General features: G+C 37.7%; 1 protein-coding gene across 2 annotated transcripts in view; it reads right to left on the bottom strand.

The window, feature by feature from the left end:
* Nucleotides 1–6,008: 6,008 nt before the first annotated feature.
* Nucleotides 6,009–26,681, bottom strand: part of LOC131531421 (uncharacterized) — a 30,501-nt gene continuing 9,828 nt past the window's right edge. Inside the window, exons 1-5 of one of the 2 annotated variants that reach the window (XM_058762159.1) lie at nt 11,186–12,581; nt 10,351–10,665; nt 9,876–10,160; nt 8,977–9,031; nt 6,009–6,715 (exon numbers count right to left, since the gene is read on the bottom strand). In XM_058762159.1, the coding sequence (XP_058618142.1) occupies nt 6,559–6,715; nt 8,977–9,031; nt 9,876–10,160; nt 10,351–10,665; nt 11,186–11,237 (864 nt within the window). In that variant the 5' untranslated portion in view covers nt 11,238–12,581 and the 3' untranslated portion in view covers nt 6,009–6,558. Of the gene's footprint in view, nt 6,716–8,976; nt 9,032–9,875; nt 10,161–10,350; nt 10,666–11,185; nt 12,582–26,681 lie in introns of those variants that run through there. The other variant, XM_058762160.1, reaches the window with a different exon arrangement.

The raw sequence follows: 26,681 nt of genomic DNA, 5'->3' as shown, positions 1-26,681 counted from the left end.
GGCTCAATAGTATTTGGACAGCTGACTAAGAAGAGGTTAATTGCTGTCCATTTCCTCGTTACGTCAAGACAAATTAAGCAGATAAAAGGTCTGGAGTTGATATGAGGTATCAAATTGACATTTGGAAGCTGTTTGACTGGTGCTACCAATGTGAAGTCCAAGGAGGTCTCAATGAAAGTGAAGGAGGCCATCATTAAGCTGAAAAAAACAACATCAATCTATAAGAGAGATTGCAAAAACCTTAAGTGTGTCCAGATCAACTGTTATCTACATTCTTAAAGGGATAGTTCACACAAAAATGAAAATTCTGTAATTTACTCACCCTCAAGTAGTTCCAAACCTGAATGAATGTCTTTGTTCTGCTGAACACAAAGGAAGATATTCTGAAGAATGTGGGAAACAGAGCAGTTCTGGGGCACCATTGACTTCCATAGTATTTTTTTTTCCTGCTATGGAAGTAAATGGTGCTCCAAAACAGCCTGGTTACAAACTTTCTTCAAAATATCTTCCTCTGTGTTTGGCAGAACAAAGAAATTCATACAGGTTTGGAACTACTTGAGGGCGAGTAAATGATGACAGAATTTTCCTTTTTGGGTGAACTATCCCTTTAAGAAGAAAGCACTGGTGAGCTCGACAACATCAAAAGGCCTGGAAGACCATGGAAGACAACTAAAGTGGATGATCACAGAATCCTTGCCTTGGTGAATAAAAACCCTTTCATAACATCAACAGAAATCAAGAATACTCTGGAGGAGGTAGGCACATCATTGTCAAAATCTACAATCAAGAGATTGATAAACACTTTAGTTGTCGAGCTGAGTGATGTCAAAAAGTAAAATAAATAAATAAATAAAATAATAATGATAGGCTACTTGCTGCAGTCTCCCGTTCACCACTAAAGGCCTTGTTTATCAGTGACGACTTCTGCTTCTGAGAACCGTGTGTGAAAAGCATCCATAAACAAACTCATTATATTAGTGTACATTATTCAGTACAATAACAAAATAATGTTTTAGCTGTATATGTGGTTTGCTTCAGACAAACTTGAAATTACAAAAATAACAATTTAATAGTAATAAGTAAACCTACTGTTTTATTGGTATAATTAAGCTTAATAATACTGTAAACATTTACATATAACGTTAAAAATGTTTTAATAAAGCAAAACTTCATATGCACCGCTGAACCACTATATTCCACCTCAACATACTAAATTCAATAAAACATGGAGAGACTTTTTAAATTTTTTTTATAAATTTAAAAAATAAACACAGAACAAACAACATTATCTCAGACTTCACACGCACTCACAAAGAAAAAAAAAGAAATAAATACAAATAAAAACGTAAATATAAATAAATAAATAAAAAATGCATACAATAATAAATACAGGTTCAGTAACTAAAGGCACCATAGTAAAGAGCTGCAAAACAGTCAATCATTAGAAATGGCCAAAGGTAATGTACACCTCAACCTTCATAGGAAACATTAGACATTGGTTTGGCTGCTAGTTTGTCTAAATATCCGAGAAATTATCCCCAGACAGCAGAACATTTTTCAATGGCGTTAGACCTCAGAAATCGGAGTCTCTCCATTTCTATGACCGAAATCATGTCCATAGTCCAAAGTTGAAAAGAGGGAGATGAAGATGACTTCCAGTTCTTTAATATAAGTCTCTTGACCACGATTGTACCCAGAGTGAGGGCCTGTTGTAAAGTTTTTGGAAGGCTAGAAGTGTGTTGTGAAAAGTCGAAGATAGCAAGTTCCGCGTCCAGCAGAAGAGGCCTGTTATAGGCCTTAGAGTACCAATCAAATATGATAGTCCAAAATCCCAACAGTGAAGCGCATGAGCAGTTGTATCTTCCGTGACCTTGTACTCATCACAGAATGGTGAAACAGAAGAGAAAGAGTCTTTGTATAATGCAAACGATGAATGATCCCACATTTCGTCTGAGAGATCAGCTCCCAGTTCATCCTCCCAGGCCACTTTAAATCTCTCATTAGGGGCTGTGACACAACTTTCAAATAAGCCAAGAAATTTAGAGATAAGATGATAGAATGAGGAGGATTTAAGAAAATGTCAAAAAACACATGTTTCTCAGGGAGGAATTCAAAATGACAAATGATGGACTTCACATAATGCATAATTTGTAAATAACGGAAAAAGTGTGAATGGGGCAGATCAAACTTCTCTCTTAGCTGGTTAAAAGATGCAAACCTTCCCTCAACATAAAGGTCCTTAATAGAACTTTCCAATCAAAATAAGTTCTGTCAGACCATGGGGGTGAAAAAGAACAATTGTAGCAATTTGATGTATACAGAAAGGTCTCTGGTAGGGACAGGACTTTTCTTATTTGATTTAAAATTTTGATAGAATTTTTCAGCACAATACTTGGCTTATTTATAGCTGTAGCCTTATCTAACTTGGAGAATAACATGGTGGTTTGTAATGAGGTCTCAGCAGCCAGACCTGTCTCCATTTGCACCCATAAGGGAACCTCAGGGGACAGGTTGCCCAGTGCTCCCTTCTCCCAGTACATGAATGCCCTAATATTGGCAGCCCAGTAATAGTGTTTAAATACTGGCAGACCCAAACCGCCCACAGACCTGGGCTTTTGTAAATGGATTTTAGATATCTGATGTGTCTTATAGTTCCAAACATAAGACAAAATGATAGAATCTATAGTTCCTTAAAAAGTTGGAAGATTTTGACAAATATATATAAGAATCTAGGAAGAGAGACCTACGAGTTTGAGTTTATACGTCCAGTCATAGATAGAGCCAAGATTTTCCATTGTTACATTTAAGTTTTGAAAGAAACTCTGCAAAATTCAACTTGTATAATAATATTGGGTCTTTAGGAATTGTCAGTCCGAGATATACAAAGTGGTCCCTAACTGTTTTGAATGGAATATTTTGCAAAAAGCCAGGTCTGTAAGTATCAGACAGTGGCATAAAGCTACTTTTCGACAGGTTGATTGTATACCCAGATAATCTCCCAAAAGAAGTAATTAACTCTAAAAGAACAGGAACAGAACTTCAGAGTTCTTCAAATACAACAAGGGCTTCACTCCCCCCAACTTCAATACCCGTGATATCTTTATGATGCCTTATAAATATAGCAAGGGGCTCTATTGCAATAGCAAAAAAGGCAGACGAAAGGGGACAGCCCTGTTGTACCGAGCGGTGCAAAGGGAACTTAGATGACCTATATGTATTCGTTAAAATTAAAACACACTGGCCTAGCATATATTAATTTAACCCATGATATAAATGTCTCGCCTAACCCAAACTTCTGTAATGATCCAAACATGTGACTCAACCTGATCAAAAGCCTTCTTTGCATCCAAGGACAGAATCGCCGCCTCGTTAGCTTTCGTGTGATTAGCGTATATTGTATTGAGGCGGCGATGTACATTAAAAAAAGAGAATCTGTCAGGGATAAATCCGGTCTGGTCAGGGTGAATGATGGAGGATAGATGTTTGTTAAGCCAAATAGCCGAAGTTTTAGTGACAACTTTCCTGTCAAAATTCTGAAGCATGATTGGCCTATAATTAGCTGGGTCAATTTAATATTTATTTTTCTTTAAGATTAGTGGCTTCATTGCCGGAAGTGTACAGTTCACTATAAAATTCTTTAAAGTGAGCATTAATATCTTTGGGGTTGGTTACAGGGTGCCATCCTTGCACTTAATGTTATGAATTGACCTAGAGGCTTGAGCCCCTTTAAGTTGTCATGCTAGAAGCTTATCTGGCTTATCCCCCATTTCAAAACATCTGTCTCATTCTCAAAAATAGATTGTTTATTTGACCACCAAGAATACAGTTATACTCATTTTAAGTTTCACTATCTTGTTGTAATCTTCAGATGATTTTGATACCTGGAATGCCAATTCAAGAATAGGAAGAACACTTTGTATCTCTAACAGTCGTTTCTCTCTTTCCTTCTTGGCATTAGATTTGTAGGAGTTAATGTGCCCACGCATAACCACCTTTAAAGTCTCCCAAAGTATAGAATCTGACACCTCCCCATTATCGTTAAACTCTAAAAATTATTTTAACTTGGTGGTAATATAGTCTACAAATTTACTGTCAGCAAGCAGGGATGGATTGAAACGCCAGGAATAAGACTGCTTAGGAAGAGAAAGATCGATAAACATGGTAAGGGGACTGTGATCTGAGATTAATATGCTGTGATATTTGGTTTCAGTAACACAAGAAATTAACTGAAAATCAACTAAAAAGTAATCTATTCTACTGTAAGATTTGTGAACATGTGAATAATAGGAATAATTCCTACCAGCAGGGTGTTGAATTCTCCAAACATCCACCAGATTTCTGCACTTGAGCAAATTGTTTAAGACCTGTACTGATGCAATTCCAGGCGGGGGGCGTGTGGATAATCTGTCTAAATAAGGGTCTAAGTAACAATTCAAGTCACCCCGATTACTATATTAGAATTATTCCCATCGGGGAGTAAATCAAAAACCTTCTTATAAAAGTTAGGGTCATCAGTATTTGGACCGTAGACATTCAGGAAAGACAACGGCAAAGAGTTTATGGATCCAGAAACTATAATAAAAATTCCATGGGTGTCTGTGACCATAGAGGAAAATAGAAATGGAATATTTTTCTGAAAGAGGATGAGAAGTGAATGGTGATTGATAAACTTGTGATACCCAGCTACACCTTAACTTGCGCTGCACGGTTGCTTAATAGGAGTCTCCTGTAAAATAAAAAAATAAAAATAAAAAATCACATCCGCTGATAAGGATTTAAGACGTCTAAATATATATATATTTTTTCTCTCTTTATAGCATTTCCTAGCCCCTAAACATTACAAGAGACCAATGTCACATTTCTTCCCCCAGTCAGTACTCTACCAGAAGACCTCTGCATAACCATAGGGAAAAAGTGGAGTCATAAAATTGAGCACACACCTTCGACAAATAATTTGCAGCAAGAGAGTACATTGTAAAAACTGAACTAAAAAATAGAAAGTATAAGTAAACAAAAGAAAGTAATATAATAAAAATAGCAAACAAGTCTGATACAACAAGAACAGCAATCCACAACTTACTCCATCCTCCATCGTGTCTTCCCGAACCAGACAAAGTTTCCAGTTCCATCCAAAAAGGAGCTGCTGGGCAGTTCACAAAAAAACAACTACTCAAGGGGAAAGAACCCTCCCCGAGGTCTCAAATATGTGAACACAAAAGTCATGATACCGTCAAGTAGAATTTTAATTCAGTCACATTGCGGTGTATATTGATGACTCCTGCACATCAGAGTCGGTGGCTAGCTAGCTTTACTAGCTCCCAGATATATACTGTATATAAGCACTAAATATAATTCAAGAATGGATCTAGTCCCCTGAATTCTAGGGTTGGGTATCGTTTTGTTTTTTTTCGATACCGGTGCCTGAACCGATACTTATAAAAAAATAAATAAAAATTACCAATTAATAATTGGATTGGTCATTAGCACTAAACACATGATGTCTTTTTCATTCATACCGGACGCCAGAGGATTGGAATTTTCTTAGCTGTGTCAGGTGAGCTATTAGCTTTAGCATTAGCTCCGGTGACTTGATCGTCGGCACTTTTAACTTTTATTAGAGGCACTCGGCTTCGGTATTTTCAGGTCTTAATAAGAGTTTATGGTAACACTTTATTTTGATGGTCCCTTATGAATATTCTGTTGACACTAAGTAATGTTGCAACTACATGTCAACAAACTCTCATAAGTGTATTAGTAGACTGTCTGCTTCATATCTACTAACTCCTTATTGTGTTGGTCTCCCAACTATAAGTAACTTTGCAAGAACATGTCAACTTATTCTAACACTAACCCTACCAGTCAACTAATACACTACTAACACTCTAATGAGAGTTAGTAGAAATGTAGGTGCAACATTACTTAGTCAATAGAATGTGTTAAAGGGACCATCAAAATAAAGTGAAACCGAGTTTATGCTAAATGAAACAAGTAGACACACTTTAAAAGCAAAAATCTAAATAAAATACGGTAAGTTAATAACTTTGTCGAGACCACGGAGAGGAGCTCAAGCCAAACGTGCCTATACCTCACACATGCGCACAAGTGCCCTCAATCAAACATGGAGAGACTCTTGAAGCTCAGAGTGAGAAAGCTTTATTGATAAAGGCAAGCAAATACAGATGACAAATGAACCGAAAAGTGAAAACTGTGTCTAATCTGACAGACATAAACAAATCCGTCAAACTGAATCTTTACAATAATAATACTGAAAGACAGGTACATTTTTAAAAGCAAAAGCCATTGAAGCCCCAAATCAAACATGAAGATGACTGATGTGTTTCTGTGTGAATATTTGCTTGATCTTGTTAAGCTCTTCTAGATCTAATGTCACAAACCAGAAGAATGACAGTAGCCACAATTATGATCGTAGAGAATTTACAGAGTTTGCTGATGTCCAGATGTCTCGTCTGGTTGCTGATGGGATTGTTGAGCACACAGCTGTGGGTGTTTTTATCCTGATATTCCACCTCCAGAGGTAGAGAGAGACTGATGCTGAGATCAGACACACTGATGCTGGACAATAAACTGTTTCCTTTGTACCAGGAGAGAATCACATGACCCACATTCACCACTGAACACAACAATGAACAATATGATGATGATGATAGAGAACATTGTATGCAGTTTCTGCTGATGACAGGAACTGGCAGATGAGCTGGAAACATAAACAAATAAAGATAAATGAGGATGAATAAAGGAAGAAACATTGTGAGGATCCAAAACTGGATCAAAAGTAGAGCATTTAAAACAACCTGATATAGAAGTAGAAATAAAGGTGAATGCTATAAATGTCAAATTTAAGCTCAGTCATTTTAAGAACAAAACATCTAACTGACAAGACACTGCTTTAGATCTACAACAGGTGAAACTGATATTTAATCTCTATAAACGGTGAGATTGAAACTCTTGGTCACAGAGTTGTTCATTTGTTGATAAATTCCACAGTTCAGGTCTGGTGTTTGTGATGGTCAGAGATCCAGTTTGATTGTCCAGCTTTAGTCTGTCTCTGAATCTCCATTCAAAAACATATGAAAACACAAATTTGTCATGGTTGGTTTTGGGTTTTGTTGGTGTTCTTTGCTTTGTATTCATGCTTTTAGTTTAGTTTCCTGGTTTGTCATGTGTTCCTTACCCCTCTTGTGAGGCTTGTTCGAGATGCACTAGCCTGCCATTGGCTGGCGAGAGTAGCCACTTGCAGTTGGGGCAGAATTAAAAGAGGAGACATCAATTCAGACACTTTCTGCTCCCGATAGTGACACTCTCACAGTGTTCGCATGCTCTTATAACAGATAAAGTGAATTGACTGCAATATTTGTCAAATACACAAAGGTTTTTATGAGCAACAGAAACACTTTTTATATACTACTTAATAATACAGCGCCATATCTGTCAAGAATAAAGTTCAGCATGAACTTATAGGCTACTAAATATCAATAAAGTGGGTTTATTGGCCTATATGCTTTTATTTATTTTTTGGACAAAAATGACTAACAGTGCGAAAAAAGCTTTTACTGTAATAAAACACAGATTTTTGAGCGTATTGAATTGTTGGAATAAGCAAGCAACACACATTGTGCTTGTCATCACTGAATCTGAACAATGTGTGTCAAAGTGTGTCGTCATCAAGGCTCTCGCAACCGATTTTGAGCAACTGCAGAGCCTGACCTCAGCGGCTGGTCTCGTTTTACTCTTGCGGTACTTTGATGACACGTGTGATCGTTAGGCAGCTACAGCGCCGATCGAAGTCGGACAAATGTTCTCTAACCAGAATGCACTGCTTTTGTCAGGCAGCAGCCGATCTTTGCGGTGCCACATGAAGTCGAACAAGCCTTATGTCATGTGCCACCCTTGTCTGTGTGTTATGTTCTGATTGGTTCCTTGGCTCATGTGTCATGATGTGTGTTCGACTTGAAGCCACGCTGCGCAGAATGATCAGTGCATTACATCAAAGTACCAAGCATAAGGATCCTTCTGCCCTCTTATCGCTCTCGCGGTACTTTGACTTCATACACTGATCATTCTGCACAGCTCGGCCTCAAGTTGAATACAGCTATGTTCTCATTGGTTGGTTCTTGTCATGTGACCTTCATTGTTTGATATAAATAGCCTCACCTTGTCTTTTTCTTTGTCTAGCTTTGAACTGTGTAACCTGCTGTCGGTGAGTCATGTTTCTGTTCATGCCAAGTCTGTTTCTTGTCAAATCTGTCCATGCCAAGTCAAGTCATCATTTGCTTCTATTTTGTACTTCACTCTGTTCAATAAACTGCACTTGGTTTCATCCACAACTTTCCTTCAGTAGACTTTTGTTACAAAATCATAGTGATGCTGTGATTTCCAAACCTCCACCAAATCAGATCAAAACCATCATATTACTAGGGTCAGAGTTTGAGTCACTAAAAATCCTATCACTGACACTGACTTCATGACCAAACACACCTGAAGAACAGTTTTTCACCAGAAAAAAAACAAAACAATTGATGCCATAAAGACATTTCGAACTCACCAACCAGATGCCACAAACAAAACAAAACATGTGAGAAACAACAAAATATAATTAATAATACATATATTTTGATTTTAGATTTTGTTAACAATTTTAATCATTTAAAATTATTTAAATTAACATTTATTATTTAAAATAATTAAATATTTGCTGTCATAGACAACAAACTCCTGAAGTTTTCATGATCTGTGAGGTGAAAGAAATTAACTTGAAATATTGCTTTGGTCCATTTTAATTCAAATTAGTGAATCACAATTATAATGCTTGCCTGTGTTGTTACAACTAAATCCATCAGCAAATGTTAATGACCTGAACATGTAATTGTTTATTTAGAGAAATTATTAGTTAGCAGAGATATTTGCTGTTTGAAAAATAACTCTTCTGAAACTCGAAACTAGTTGATGTGAATTTACCTTGATCTTTTCTTCTGGAGAAACGGAGTCGTGTAGAGGCCTGGATCAGTGTTTTCTGAAATCCAAGTTATGTTATGATAAGCTTACACAATCATTTTCATATTTTAACTGTACACCATTTACTGTAAAATACACTCAAAACGTTCAGCATTTTGGAGAACAGTCATCTCCAACGAGACGGGTGTCAAACTCAATTTCTGGAGGGCTGGAGCCCTGCAGAGTTTAGATTCAAACCTAATTAAACACCTGATCCAGCTAATCAAGTCCTTCAGGCTTATTTGAAAACAGCATGGTTTGTCTGTTGGAGCAAAGTTGGAACTAAACTCTGCAGGGCTGCGGCCCTCCAGGATCTGAGTTTGACACCCCTGCAATAAGACAAAACAAGCCTCTGAAGCACCAACGAGGACAAACATTCACAGACTGTGATGAAAAGTCTTAAACGCTATCGTGGATTGATTTAAAAAAAAAGTGCTTGCTCTTTCACCACTGCAGAAGTTTACTAATTTATGACGACTTTCCCTTCTGAGAACCACATGTGAAAAGAGTCCACATGGGAAAACAAACACAATCCATTGATGTACATTATTCAGTATATTAACAATTTTTTTTTTTTTTTAAATATAGGCTAACAATAAAAGAGGGAGTGCAAGCTCGAATATTCATCAATAAACTAATGACAGTAGCCACGCCCACCAGAGCAGAGAGGACCAATCGGGTCACAGCTTCAGTAGAACCACAACAGTGGACAGAGTCTGAGGAATAAAAGCATCAAACTGAGATCAGCTCAGTCAATAAACACTAATATCAGCGCTGATATTAACGTTTATTGAGTGAGCTGATCTCAGTTTGATGTTTTTATTCCTCATTATAAATATAAATGAACCCAATATCAAACTCACCGTAGACAGTGAGACTGAAACTCTTGATAACACTGTTGAGCTGTAGTTTATAAAGTCCAGCATGTTCATGTCTGGCGTTTGTGATGGTCAGAGATCCAGTCTGTTTGTCCAGATTGTATCTGAATCCCCCATATACAGTGATGCCGTCTGCCTGTTTATTGATTTCAGCTATCATAGTGCCTTTAGGCCTATATCCAAACCACCACTGAATCTGATCACCCTCCTCCATTTCAGTAAGACCAGAGTTTAGAGTGACTGAATCTCCCTCCATCACTGATATGTCTTCTGTATCGCCAAACACACCGAGAACAGAGGATGTCACCGATTAACATAGTTAGATAATTTTGATTGTTTACAAAAGTAAATAGTTGAAATAAAAATTTGAAATGAGCAATATCATAAAACAACAGAACGAAGTAAATGGATTAATTAAATTTTTGTCATTAAAAACAGCTGGAACAAATATTTAACTCACCAAAGACAATGAGAGTAAAAGGCATTCTCACACTCTCGGTCTGGAGTTTATAACGTCCAGCCTGTCCAATTCTCATGTTTGTGATGGTCAGAGATCCATTTTGATCGTCCAGCTTCAGTCTGTCTCTGAATCTCCCATCAAGAACATCTTCATATACAGTCATGCTGTCGGTCTGTTTATTGATTTCAGCGATTAAAGTGTCTTCATTTCCAAACCTCCACTGAATCACATCATCCTTCATTTCGGTAAGACCAGAGTTCAGAGTGACTGAATCTCCCTCCCTCACTGACATCACTTCACTTTGACCAAACACTCCTGAAGAACAGTTTTTCACACATTAAAGCGTCAATGTAATTATTTTATGCTAGTTTATGAAAGCCATCACTAACACTAGATCTAGTTTAAAGTATTTGTATAATGTTCTTCAGTGAAACAAAGACAAACATGCTAAAAGAAAGGAGAAATTGATACACTTTCATATCAGTAACTGGATCTCTGTGGTGTTTTTAAGATATTTTGTGTAACTGAAATGAAAACTCTTATGGTTGGGAAACATTCATTGACTGATGAAATACAAACAAGAGACAACTAAAATTAATGCTGCTGCGTTTGAGTTTCAAACTGCGAAAAACAGGCTGAATGAATCTATCGCTAGAATGCACCACACTCAACAGAGATGAATTCAAACTTGATCTCACAGTAAAATCATAGTTCAGTTATTTGTACATGAGAATAACAGTGAATGTTAATCCTCTCTGACTAATTTAACCAGAAATTTACTACATGGTACCAGAACAGAAACAACTAAAGCCATAAAAACACATTTCAAACTCACCAACCAGACGCCACAAACAGAACATAAATAATTTGAGAAACATTTTCTTCATCAGTTCACTGAAAAGTCCACTATAGTGATGCTTAAAATGTGAGAAAACACTCACGACTGAACTGCTATATGTATCTGGTTGAATCCTCCCCCAACCTCAGTTAGTTTCCGTTCCCATGTCTGTCTCTTTCAACATCTTGAAAATCAACAAACTTTTGCTGATCTTACCTTTTCAACTGATGCATGATAAGAATAACGATTGATTTCATAATTGCCTGTTGGATTAATATTTTGTATTTTATTTTTTACTTTAAATGTGTTTTGTGTGGAATTAAATTCAGATCGTTTGGTTCATAAAAGTAGAAGAAGAAAATAAATAAACGCTTTAGCCACAAACCACTGACCTCATTCATTAGCAGTGTTGGGTAAGTTACAAAAAAAAAAGAAAAAAGTAATTCACTACAAATGACTAATTACTACTTTAAAATGGTAATTTCATTACATTACTGCATTTAAAAAGTAATCAGATTACTAATTACTTTACTTTCAAGTTTACTTTACTCTTCAAGTTATCAAACCTAAAAAATACACTACAAAGAAACTCATAGTTATTTCATTAATTTCATATTGACTAAAAAAAAAAAAATAAAATACATAAGTAGGCCTATTATTTGTATACCCTGATTCACTCCCAATATCAAAAACAAAACAAAAAACTAAAAGAAAAAAAAATAAAGAAAACAAGTGCGCTTTCTGCATTCTCAGTCTCCGTGAATATCTTCCTGAAACGAGTCACTAGAATGAGCGAAAATTACATGAGAAATACGTAGGCCTATATCTAAAGAAAGCTTGATGTGTCTATTAAATTAAGTCAAGCCGAAAACAAATATTCTATGATAAAATAATCCGTATGAAACCAACGCGAGGTCCAGTCTTTCCCGTCTGAACTCAGCTTTAATGTGATCATGCCCACGCACATCGCGCGCTAAGATAACCATCCGCGCGAAACCAAGCTTGAGACGCGCGAACATGTAAACGCTCACGTCACCTCTGTACAAAGATTCAAGTTCATCTCGGCTACTTTTCGTTTTTGGAAGAAGGCGTGCTGTGAGGAATAAACCTTGAATTGTGATGCCGATGCGGTTTAATCCAGCGGTTGATCTCATTCTGATGAGTCTTTATTTTTTTACTTTATTAGTGTTACTGTGACAAACTTGTACACATTCACTAGTTGAACTTTTCCCAAACTATAATGCCAGACTAAAATATGTCGAGTGCAACATTTTGAAATATGATGCAACCTTTCATTACATCTAAATGTTGTAGATTTATTAAAGGGCATACTGACATGATTTTTACTTTTTACTGTAATTTACTGTAGTTAAAATTACTGTAATTTTATTGACATAAGTAACTGTAATCAAATGACATAAATTTAAAACTTAACTCATTACTTTACTGTGTTACCAGGAAAAGTAATTAGATTACAGTAAAGCGTTACTGAGTAAGGCATTATAACTCTGTTCATTAGACACGCTGATGCAGAAGTTGTTTGTCTATCAACAGTTCAAACCACATTAGTCAGACCACAGCAGGTTTCACTGACACACAAACTGATCTTCTCACACTACATTCATTAAATGATCTTTAGCATTTTAGTGTTGCTACAACAAACAGTAAAAGTTAATGAGAACAGCAGCCTGTAAATCTGATTTACTCAGCTGCAACAAAATAAGACGTAAAATAATTATTTTGATTTGATATTTTGACTTGGGCAAATTTTATGAGAAATGTTTGCGTTCATAAAGAGATCTCTGGATTTTGATTGCAGACTTTGGTATTTTGACATATGTCTGAGCAACATAACTCAGTAATAATAATCAAACACATGTGAGACACGTGAGTTTCACCTTAGTCCTTTCTTCTGGAGAACCCTGTTGAATCAATGTTTCCTGATATTCAAGTGTAATTTATGTTGGATTTACACAATTATCCTCATATTTTAGCTGTTCAGTACATATAACAGCACTAAGCGTTCAAAAAAATACACTCAAAACATTCAACATTTCAGTGCATGAACATCTCCAACAAGACCCCTGGCCCATGCTTGCTTTTTGCAGGCACAGTGGGCTAGGGCCAGCCCACACCAAACCGAAACAGGCCCAATGTGGGCTTGCCCAGGCGAGGCCCACAGCTTTGGGCTCACTGCAGGCCCTCTGTGAGCAGGCCACACTAGCAGACTGGCAGTGTGGGCCAACACGTTCGGGTCCAGATCAACTTTTGTATCCTTTGGGCCCATGCAGGTTTTGTGTAGGCAGCCCTGTAATGCAACTAGGGGAATACAAACAACAGTGACTGGCCATTCTTTAGCCACTCAATTGAACTGGAATAGCTCAAACCAAAAGAGACCTTTTCGGAATCTGTTGCTTCATACAGGCCAGGAATCCTCAAATATGGCTCACGAGACCCACTTTTCTGCAGAGTTTAGTTCTAACATTTATCAAACACACCTGAGCATGACTTCAGGATCTTTAGAAAATCACAGGTGGGTGAGTTTGATCAAAGTTGGAGCTAAACTCTGCAGGAAAATGGATCTCACAAGCCATATTCGAGGTGTAACTGACAAGAGCCTTTTAATAAGAATTTTTTGGGCAATTTTCTTCCTTATGTATCCCGGCGAGTGTAAATACACTAAGTTATTATATTTTGAACTTTGTTTATTCATATTATAATACTTAATTTCAATAAGCGCTAAAAGAGTACATACTCTCCAGCCAAATCTCGTTGAGTATGAATGTGATCCGGACATCATGCACCATGTTGATGTTATCATGTGACCTATGACATTATAATAAGCGCAACAACTTAAAAGATGACAGGTTTAATTCATCTATCTGTAAATATTTTGATGTTGATGAAATTTGCTCATTTTGTGGTCTTGTTGAAGAAACAGCTGCCCTTTCATTGTGATTGTAGTATTACCAATACATTTTGGGTTGACTTTAGTTTTTTACTTTTAACTCTACGAATATAACCCAGTTTAATCCTTAGAGAGATCATTCTTTTTTTTTTTTTTTTTTAATTACGAAGACCCAAAATAGTTATCTCTTGAATATGTTAATTTCTTTATTTTGTGTAAAATTTATAATCTACATACAAAACTGGCTAAAATCTTTGTTTTCCTCTTTTTCTTGTTGAAATTCTCTCTAGTTTCATTCCTGAGGCTTATAAATAACAAAAACAACAACAACAAATGCATTTTTGAATGCATTATGGTTATATGAATATTATAATTATTCAAAGATATTTAATCCTTTTTCCCCCGTGTATATAATCTCATACTATGATGTGCGCAAACCCATTATAGCTTTTTTTCATTATGATTGTTCATTGTTAAAGATACTACCATCTTTCCCTGAGTTTGTATGTAATTATAACTTCTGCAGTAATAATAATAAAAAGAAAATAAGAGCAACAGGTGCACAAACACCTCATAGCATCAGTAAAGCGTTACACAACAACCCTACCTCGTATGTTTTCCTCCATGTTTGTAACATCTGCAAAAAGGAGATGCTGATCAGCTGCTCAAAGATCTTGCCTTTATTTTACACTTGAAAAATGTATTTCTACATAGAAGTTTAGATAACCTCAGAAATCATTGCTAGCCCACCCCAACACTTATGAACAATAATAGTAATAAATGCTGACCAATAATTAACTATATATTTTTTAGTAAAACAACAAAGAAAAAAAAGTATTATTATTATTATTATTTTTATTTTTTTATATGCCATAGCTATGCATGATTACACACTAGACAAATGCAGCCAAGGTGAATGGGTCATTCCTGGGATTCGGTATCATTTCAACTTGGAATATACTTTTTTTTTTTTTTTTTCAACTACATGTGATTCAGCTTCTAAATATCCCATATCATTAGGCACATATCAAACCTCCAAAAAATCATATTTTCCCACCTCAGGCATTATAATTTTCAGTTTATTTCAGCTTTGGACAACATTTTTTCTCAACCCCGTAACGGACAAAATGGGATTTGTTTAAAAAGGATTTTACACATAAATTGTTATAAAACAAACTTGTACCTATTGCTCATGTGTCCCTCAAATGATAACAAATGTAAAATGTATCATAATTTTCACATTTTTATTGGACTGAAGCTAAAAATAAACAAATTATCCGTCTACGGTCTCTTTATTTTTGTAAAAAATATTTTTTATTTAAAATTTTAACTAAAACCACAATGTTATTGTTTTAGTCCTTAACATGTCAGATGGTAATCAGCAAGAAATAATTTTGTTCTTTATTGTCTTCCTTATTTTTCTAAAAATATTATTGTGACAAGGTGTGACGGGGTTGAAGTCTGTAACACATTTGAAGGGATACATTGCTTTAAATTTAATATCTGCATGGCCAGTATTGTCTTTCTGCTGCAAATGTGGGTGCAATTTCTGATGTATGATGTTTGTCAACGTTTAAGTGGACATATTACATCAAAAAGTATATTTAAAACAAAAATATGATTTTGGAGTATATATATTTACTGAAACCATGACTATTTTAATTTTTTTTCATTAAAATTATTTTAAAAAATGAAGCAAATAACTCAACCCTGTCACAAGTTTACAACCCCTTTGGGGTTGTGGTTTTTCACTCAAAATGGCCACTGCTCCTCATGTAGTGTAGGAGAGTAGACCATATATGGAAGCAATACAATAATTATACTTACGGATTAAAATAAATTTGTCACAGTCACCAGTTGAAATGCATTGCAATTCCCAGTATCCCTCTTGCCACTCACCTGCATTCCATCAGTTATCACTCACACCTGATCTCCATCAGGGAATCCTCCTCTCCTGTTGCCACTAATCAAGCTCCCTATAAGACTTCACTCAATCCATACCCTCATTGTCTGGTCTCGAGGTTACAAGCTCTTCATCTGTTTGGTCATTTACATGCTGGATCTCTGTGGCTCCATGGATGTCTTCCTCCAGTTGATTCCACTAAGAGGGAAAGATAAAGATGCTTAATTCCTCAGTTTATTAAGCTTCATTGAACTCTGAGTTATTGCACTTACCTTTTGATGTTGCCTTCAGTTTGGTTAATAAAGAAGCTCTTACCTGACTTACCTTTGTGTGTCTCTCCATCCAATGTGTGACAAATGTTGAAAAAGTAATCCTTTTCCACCTTAATTTTATGTGACGGGGTTGAGTTGTTAAGCTTGACAGTACCCTCCCTGACTATAACATGCCTCAAATATGAATAAAGTATGATACTACTAACCATTTTCTGCACCACTGTTAAAGAGACCTGAATGATTTCATTTTTGGTAAATGATGTCACATTTGAGTGGAGGCTAAATTATTATGGGCGTAGAATGGTTAGTGTGACGGGGTTGAGTTCAGACTGAGAGACATAACATTAAAGTCTGTTTTTTATAAAATATTTTTTTTATTTTTTTATTTTTTTTAATATATTTTTTTACAAGAAAGGAACACAAATAAATGCTTACATTGTTGCCAAAAATCACAGACACTATGCACATTTTGTTAATAATTTTCTAAGTACAAACTCAGAGATGTGCCTCAGGGATATGACAAATGCTTGGTTTAAGATGGATATAAGACATTATTTTATGCTAAATAATTCATGCAATAATTATTTTTATTCATTATAACGGCAATCCCAAAGTCTTGTCAAAAGCTTCTAACAATTCATTTTGTCAGACCACCACTTTGGAAACTGTGAGGGACTGAAATATTACCGAATCCCAGGAATGACCCGAATACATCTCAATTTTCAGTCAAGTAATGAATTAATGCATAAGTTAATGAAACAATTATATTGTATTTACTGACAACAACAGGAAACATGAATAAATCAGTAAAAGCATAAATAAAAGTAACCATGACAATAAATACAGTGCCCTCCAAAAGTATTGGAACAGTAAAGACAAAATTGCTCTGTTGTCTGTGGAGTCAAGACATTTGCAAATATGATTAAAAGATGAATATGAGACAAAACTACAGAATGTCACATTTTATTATTAGCCGTTTCAACACATACATGTTTTACCAAATAAAAAGAACAGCACTTTTAGAGTTCATCCCACTCATTGATATGAGCATAAGTATTGGGAGAGTTGAACATAAGGCAGATATAAAATATTAAAAGCTATTATTTAGTTGCAGATCCCTTGCGCACTATCACAGCAGTGAGTCTGTGACCCATAGACATCACCAGACTCTTGCTCTCATCCTTTGAAATACTTTTCCCAGCCTTTAATGCAGCCAGTTTTGGGGAGTGCCTTTACTCTCCTCTTCAGCTGCTGAAATTCATGTTCAATCGGATTTAAATCTGGAGATTGACTTGGGCAATCTAAGACTTCCATTTCTTTGCCCTTATACATTCCTTGACTGAACTGGCAGGGTGTTCTGGGTCATTGTCCTGATGCAATATGAAGCACTTCCCAATGAATCTGGTGGCATTTTCTTGAATATCGGTAGGCAAGATGGATTTGTACCCTTTCAAATTCATTCTGCTACTGTCTTCATACATTAAGTCATCAGTAAAGTTGAGAGGGACTGTTCCAGAGGCAGCCATGCATGCCCATGCCATGACACCACCTCCACCATGGTTTTCAGATGAGGCTGTATGCTTGGGATTATTTGCGGTTCCCTTTTTTTCTCTCCACATTTTTGCTTTCCCATCACTTAGATAAAGGTTCATCTTTGTCTCACCGGTCCATAAACACAGTTACAAAACTCTTCTGGCTCACCTTTGTGCTTTTTTGTAAACTCTAATCTTGCTTTTCTATTTTTGGTGCTGGTTAGAGGTTTGTATCTTGCTGTGTAGCATCTGTAATTCTGTCAAAGTCTCCTGAGGACAGTAGATTGTCAGAGCATCACCCCAGTTTTCTGGAAGTTGTTGGTGATTTTACAGACACGTCTTTTAGGATTGATTTTCACAGCTTTTATGATTTGTCTGTCATCAACTACTGTTGTTTTCTCAGCCGATCAGGTAGTTGTTGGTCGCTGGTGTTGCTGGTGGTTTCCAAACTCTTGATTTCTCCATGCCCTTTGTTTTTGCTAGAGCTCTAACTGACTTCCTCTTTTCTTTTAGCATCCAAATTGCTTGCTTTTCTCTCAAAGTCAGCTCCCTCATCTTCATCCTGGTTTGTGTGTGTCATCGTTGAATGCAAGATTCAGAATGCAGAAGTAATTGATATAACTGATACGACACATTCCCTGCTTTTAATATCTGAAGAATTAATGCAACAGGACACAGCTGATCACTTAGAAAGACCTGTGAGGCAACTGTCCCAATACTTATGCTCACATCAGATAGGGGGATGAAGCTCTAAAAGTGCTGAACTTCTTAGCTGGTAAACATATATGTGTTGAATCACCCAATCATAAAATATGACATTCTGTTGTTTTGTCTCATATTCATCTTTTAATCATATTTGTAAATGTCTTGACTCCACAGCCAACAGAGCAATTTTGTCTTTACTGTTCCAATACTTTTGGAGGTCACTGTATATACAAGTCAACAACAGCTTTATTCAAACTAATTGTTCTAGCAATCATGTATTTACAGTGTAGAACCTGGTCGAAAAGAACGCACACACATGAGTAACTTAAGAACATTCCACTGGAACTAATCTTCCATCATCAGCTCGTAAAATGAGCAAATGACCAACACAACGCCTCAATTCTATGACTAGCGTCCGGCCATACTCTCCTTACCACCTCGAGAGACTCGTAAAACATGATAAGGTGAGGATGAAATGACCGCGCTACATCTGTTTGGATTTAACAACCAATAATTACTCCTTTGGAGAAGCTCCAGAACCAGAGCGTTCGCGATACTGCGACCCCGCTTACCATAAACTACCTTCTGATAAACAAAAAATTGACTGACTTACAACTTCGTCTCAGCTAAGAAGATCACCAGAGCCACACAATGTGATACTCCTCATGACCTCACGACCTCAGCTTTGGCCTCCCGCCTTCCAAAGGAACGCGGCTCTTTTCTCTTCTTCTCATAAAAAAACAGAGAACACCCAAACTTTTATGGACTTTGCCCAAAAGGACAATCCAGAAAAGACTGCTGCTATTAAAGCAATATACTCAAGAGACAATATATATATGAATGTGGTATTTTCTGTTTCGTTTACCTTGCTGTGGTTATTAGAACTCAGGATATTTTAATCTATGACTTAACCTGTTTAGTAGGTAAAATTATAGGTATTCAATATGACAAATACCTCATGTGTGGTATTGAATTAACCATTATTTTGATTACTATACATTGAAAAGGATAAATGTTGACTTTTAGCATCATAAGGTATGATTATAACACTTTATAGAAATCTGCTAGGATATTTCCTCCATGTGACATTTATCAGCAGATAATGTATGCACGAAAAAGAAGTCGTGCTGGGTGGGGCTCCGCCCTACAGAGACAATGTGATTGGGTCAGACAGTGAATAGGATGGACTTAATTCTGTCCAATAAAAACAGACACCCCAACTTTGAAAAGGGGGGGGGGAAGAAAAAAACAACTGGGGTTGAACAACTGGTGAAACTGCAAGGAAACTTGGCTGAAAGTCTGGGCGTTGCCCCCTGATCGTGCTGCGAAACATCTGGCTGATCATCTCAAAAGACTTCAACACTCTGTCCACGTCTGACCAAAGAAAACTTGCAAAGTCGCCGCATAAGAACTTCAAACTCGCTATTCGCGCACTACCAGAGAGCCATCAAATCCAAAAGGAGGAATCCCGAGTGACGTCACGCGACAACAACACGTCAGCAGGAAAGTCCGGGGCTTCCCTCCAGCAACACCCCTCAAGAAGTACAGCCTTCAACTCAATTTCAACTCACAGCAAGTAAAACAAACAAATCTCTAATTCGCTGAGCTGATTGAATTGAATGAATCGTTAAAAGATAACGATAATCGAGTCTTCTGTTTGTGACGTCCCAAGGTCGTCTTTATTCTCAAGAAAAGAGAATAGTTTAACTTTCTTCAAACTGCTTTTATCTTGCCATAACGTATGTATGTGTGTGTATGTGTTTTTTTTGTATTGTACCCTAGAATAGTAAATAAACTCTCGATTCATTTTTAATGAATAGTCTGGTGCCTTGATTTTCAAATCTTAAATTATTTGCCATAGATCGTGTTACTTGTGCTCAAAGATTTCCCAATCAATTCTATATTATTATCATCAATAAGAAGAATTGCTACATTATACTGTATTAATACTCGCTGGTCGAGTCGTTAATAAGGTATAAATTATACAAATTTTGATTAATATCAATTAATCAGATCAAAACCGAATTTCTACGATTTGGTTCCCTAAAGCTAAAATTTATAAATGAAGGATAAAACCCTACATTTACGTTACAACAGATACTGAACCCACATCTACTGCCATCTCAACACAGCTGTGCCAGTTCTGCAGGTTTATTCTGATGAAGCAGCTGACCACCGTGTCCACCTCCACCTGTCTCTGCTGTTCATCCCTCATTGCTGCAGTCACACTGAATCTGATCATGGATGGAAAAGGGACATCGAGGCTGTTCTTGCCAGAGCGCAGGGAGAGGATGAGGAAGACCATGATGACATCCCTGAACCACACAATCTTGAAGCAAGAGCAGGAGAACATGTGCGGGACAATCTGACTGTCGCTGTGTCTTTATTTATTTATACGTTTATTTGGATAGGGACAATGCAATAAACATGATTCCAGTCACAGACTGGAAAAAATGCACTGTGCATAGAGATTATAGCAGGTGCTATTTTGCCTCTCATGTCTCATGTCTGCTCCAAACATTAATGTGCCTTCTCTCCATGAGCATGACTCCCTGTAAAACATTTACACAGAGTAAAAAATTTGACATCTCATGTTGTCAGAATTCCATTTCTTGCCAAATTTAATTTCATATGTTTACAGCTACATGCTAATTTTTGATACAGCTTCATTACTTCTGTGGTGTAATGAATTGGTAAGAAGGTTGCTGGTTCAATCTCCACAGTCGTCACCATCAGTGTGTCCTTCAGCAAGGCTCTTTACTCCAGGTTGCTGCAGGGTCCCTGTAATAAGAGCACTGTAATACTCACATTTGTAAACACCCTCGTCGCTGTTCTCCGTCACGTTCGATGATGACGTATCCTCTCGCGTGGGCTTCTGGGATAGATCAGTATCCATCCAAGAACAGTCATTATGGAGTACACTATGACAAAAATGATTAATGGCTTTGACCTTTTGACCTTTCCCCCTCCCCCACATGGCCCACCCACGTCATGTTGACCCCGTGACCCGTTAATGAGATCCAGATGTTGGAATAGGCATGCTTGAAATTCCGAGAAGCGTTCATAGACTGCACCGAACTTGATCCGTTCAACTTTATCACTCTCACGAGCTGTTGTATGGGGGTCTTCAAAACGCATTATTTCAACAGAGACACACTGGCTCTGACGCATAATAACATGTACGTCCAACACAGCAAGACTTACTCTAACATAGACCTTCATCACGCTCTAAATCACGGGGAAGAGCAGATCGGTCGTTACTTTTTAGATGGCTACTAAAATAATTTCAACCATTTCGCAAACCTTGTTTTTCTAATTTTTTGAAACAAGCTTCACACATACATCGGTTACATATGTGCACATACAAAGGACCTCACTAACTCCTATCTCTTCACCGGCTGCAGATATCTCATCTAGAATTTTTCTGAACATTACAGAAGGTGGATCGGTTCTGTTTACACACATGTCAGTCAATTCAGTCCTTACAACACACATTTGTTTCTTGAGATTTTTAATACATCTTGTTTGTCCCTCGTAATCTTTCTCCGTATCACAAGTGTGATCGATGACTGAAAGCATTATTTCGATCATCTGTTCTTTATAACGAGGGATAAATGAGATGTCTCTGAAAAAATTGATTCCGCTACACACAGACCACGGTTGTCACGGTCACACTCTGGGGGCAAATGCACTGCTTTTTAAAAATATAAGTACAATGTAAAAACATGCATGTACACAATAAGTGCATTGTACCAAATGATTAATTTAAATGTAAGTACATAGTAGTTAAGGCCACCTAATATAAAGTGGGACCCTTTATTTTGATGGGTCCACAACAGAGTCCTGCACGGGTCCTGTTTGATAAACCCGCACCCGCCCCGCACCCGCAGTAGTTAACCGAATACCCGACCTGTTATCCGACAGCAACACTAATTTAATTCCGAACCCGACCCGACCCGTTTGACATAAAAACCGCGACCCGAACCGCACCTGCATTAAATCTACATAAGGCAGACAAAACACCTTTATTTTATTTTTAATGTAACAAGCAATTAACAAGTCATTCTGAGTTAATGCGTTAATATTTTAATAATAAATAATAATAAATTTAATAATAACATTTAACACACGCAGCCCAACGAGAGAGAGAAAGCACCATTCAACGTGTAAACAATATAAAACTATTGTGGACTAAAGCTTTTATTCAAACTGAATAGATTAACTACAGAAAAGCGAGCAAAGAGCGCTCCCTTTAATATAATCACTAGACCTACAGCTGTCAATCAATGTCAATACAGCTGTCGATTGGCTACAGTGCTCAGTGTTTGCAAATCCCGCTGTAGAAGCCCGGTCTTCAGACAGAGCGTGCGAACACAAGCACGGGACAATTTGAAAGGAGCTGCCTATCAGCGTGTACTGGATCAAGTCGAAATAGTCTTGGTTCTAATTGTACCCGCAACCCGCCCGTGCCTGTCACCAGTCCGACCCGCACCCGCACCGCACCCGGCACGTCAATATTATTCCACCCGTTACGTCAATTTTTGCGGTTCACCCGTCGGGTACCGCGGGTACCCGCCCGCGTGCAGGACTCTGGTCCACAACATACAACATACTGACTATGAGAAACTTTGCAAGTATATGTCAACTCATTCTACTAACCCTAAACCTACCCTACTGAGAGTTAGTAGACATGTAGTTGCAAATTAATGAGAATTAGTTGACATGTAGTTACAAAGTTACCTGTAGTTAGTAGAATGTCTAAAGTGGACTATCGAAATAAAGTGTAACCAATTCTGTTTATATTATTACGTGGCCAACGATAACACGAACAAAATGCTAGTAGTTTATCAAATTTCGAGCAAGGTAACAAGGATCAGGGCAAAGGTTGACTTGAAAATTACACAGCACACAACAATAATTCTTTATAAATTAATCAAAGTTTATTTTCTAACTATGGTACAGTAAACTAAGCTAAAACTACACACACACACACACGTTCCGGCAAGATGATTGCAATAAATGTAATCAAACAGGGAGAGATTCTTGAAACTCAGAGTGAGAAAACTTTATTGATAATGGCATCCAGTGTGAGCAAACAAGTCTTTGTTAATCTGCAGTATTTATCATTCAGGATCAAAAACTTATCAAAAATCACTTAGAGGAAATACAAATGACAAAACAACAGATAAAAAAAAAAAAAAATAGTGTGTTAAAAAAAAAAAAAAAAGTCAGTGGCATTTATTGTGATCAGTACATGATTTGTGAGGAAACAGAATCACAGAGAGTTTGATCATTGTTCTGTGGTGAAACACGTGGAAATCACCTCCGTCATGTCAGATTCCTGTATGACAAACACAAATGAAGAAAATTATTCATTTTAAATAAGAGACAGAAATTTGCTGTAAATTTATCAGGATTGATAATGCATTAGACTACAGCATCAAATGGAGTATTATGGGATAGAATCGGTGAATATTATGGGATATAAAATAGCTTTATGACATATGACACACGGAACGAGCGGTTCTTCCTGTTGAATAAAGTGTTGAATAAATGTGTGTCCATTATAAAACTCTCCTTTCACTTGGCAACTGTGAAGTGGAGCAGGACAATGTCCCATCAGTCCTTGTTTCGGATTCTCATCCACAGACGACTGGTTTTGGGCACTGGGAGGGGCATTTTTATGCGTGATAAATATGAGCAGCACGGCACAGCAGTTTATATGTATATTTATCCATAAATGGATAAATATTAATTCTGCTGTTAAAACAAATAAAGTAACAGTGTAGGAGAGTGGTTATGTGCAAACAGTGGGAAATACTATATTTGTGCAGTGTGCGCATGTCAGAAAAAACTATTCTGATTTGAAGCTTGTAACATAAACATGCACATCAACCCGACCGCTTTATTTAGCGTTCATGTAAACACATAATTCAGTCCGACTGATCCAAAAATTGTGCATGTAAACCGTGTATTTCATGTTTTAGGACTTTTATGAAATTTTAGAACACAAGATCAAAAAATAAAACCAAGCAGTGATTGACTATTGACTATTAAACATACTGTATACCACAAAGTCAAATATGTGTAATGTGTTTGTGAAGTAGTATGTAGTATGCAATCATACACATTTTAAACAGGCATATACTATTGCTATGTGCTATGTAGTTATTTTTAAACTGTAGCAATAAATGTAAATGTCATTGAAATGACACAGAGACTCTAACCATCAACATCTTGAGTCTCATCTTCATGAGTCTGAACTGTAAAGACAGACATTTTAAATCAAAACATGCAGAATATTGTTGATTCACAAATAAGAAATGTTGTTTTTACAGACGTGTGAGCTGTGGTTTCACTTGACCTGCGTCTCTGTGTTTCCTGCAGATACAAAGCATCCCAATTACAGCCACAATCAGCAGAGATCCAGCAGCAGCAGGATCCAAAAAGGATCCAAGATGGCGGCGCGATCAGACGTAGCGGCTGCTCCAGGTCCCAAAGACGGTGCTTTTTTGTCTTTTAATGTCGTCTGTTCGTCTCCAAATAGTGTAAATTTACCGCTAGTTCATAAGGAAATCACTCCTAAACTCAAATATGTTTGCCAAAGACTTTTGGATATCGGCAACGCATACAAAGACCAACTCTCGCCGGCGGCTACTGAGAAGCTACGAGGCCTCTGTTTACTGCTGAAGCCGGACCTCGAGACCACGGCCTCGCCTACTGTCGCTACCCGCACAAGGCGGCGCCGCAAGCGGTGTGAGAGAGGACTGAAGCGTAAGCGCGGAGGTATACGAGCTAGGCTGAGGGAAAACCCCACAAGACCGGCTCTTCCAACACTCATGCTCTCAAACGTTCGCTCTCTGGAAAACAAACTGGACTTAATTCAACTCAGTCGATCTACACAGCATGAGACAAGGGATTGTTGTGTGTTTGTTTTCACTGAAACATGGCTGAACGACAACATCCCGGACTCCGCCATTCAGCTGCATCGGACTAACTTGCTACCGCAGCGGACAGAGATTCATCACTGTCTGGTAAGACTCGCGGCGGTGGCTTGTGTGTGTACGTCAACAAAGAATGGTGTAACAATGCTGGGGTAGTGACAAAACACTGTTCATCGCTGGTGGAGTTTATGTTTGTGAAGTGTCGACCGTTCTATCTGCCACGGGAGTTCACGGCCATTGTTATTGTCGCGGTATACATCCCACCGTGCGCAAACGCAAAGGACGCGCCATGAGCTGTACAGCGCCATCAGCGAACAACAAACAAATAACCCCGACGGCTTTTTCATCATAGCCGGTGACTTCAACCACGCAAACCTAAAGACAGTTTTGCCAAAGTTCTACCAACATGTGAACTTTGCAACAAGGGAAATAACACACTGGACTTTGTTTACACAACAGTTAAGGCGCATACAAAGCTGAACCCGCCCCACCTCGGGTACTCAGACCACATCTCTGTTATGCTAATCCCAGCATACAGAACACTTCTGAAACTGGCCAAACCGGTTCACAAACAGATCAAGGTATGGCCAGACAATGCCACCTCAGCACTGCAGGACTGCTTCCAGGACACAGACTGGAACATGTTTAAAGAGGCGGCCACCTACAACAACCACACGGACCTGCAGGAGTACACTGAAACTGTGACTGCTTACATCCAAAAGTGCACTGATGATGTGACAGTCACCAAGACCATCACCACACGCGCCAACCAGAAGCCATGGATGACAGCAGAGGTTTGTGGGCTGCTAAAGACCAGAGATGAAGCATTCAGATCAGGAGATAAAGCAGCCCTCAAAACAGCAAGAGCCAATCTGTCCCGCAGCATCAAAAATGCAAAACGGTCATATGCTCAAAAAATCAACAATCACTTCACAGACAGCAGTGACACACGGAGCCTGTGGCAAGCTATTCAGACCATCACAGACTACAAGCCCCCGCCACAGGCCTGTGATGACGACACATCCCTCCCAGATACACTCAACCACTTTTACTCACGGTTTGAAATGCAGAATGACACACCTGCACAAAAACTGCCCACACCTCCCAACGACCAGGCGCTCTGTCTGTCTCCAGCCGACGTAAGGGAAAAGGCGATTAGTCACCAGAAGAGACAGACGGCAGTGCGTAAGTGTTTTAATACTCATTCTTAGCTCTGTTGTTTAAATTAA

Source organism: Onychostoma macrolepis, chromosome 22 (assembly GCF_012432095.1).
Source record: "Onychostoma macrolepis isolate SWU-2019 chromosome 22, ASM1243209v1, whole genome shotgun sequence".
NCBI classification, from domain to species: domain Eukaryota; kingdom Metazoa; phylum Chordata; class Actinopteri; order Cypriniformes; family Cyprinidae; genus Onychostoma; species Onychostoma macrolepis.
The sequence above is the reverse complement of the archived record's forward strand: the minus strand, read 5'-3'. Positions and strand labels throughout refer to the sequence as shown.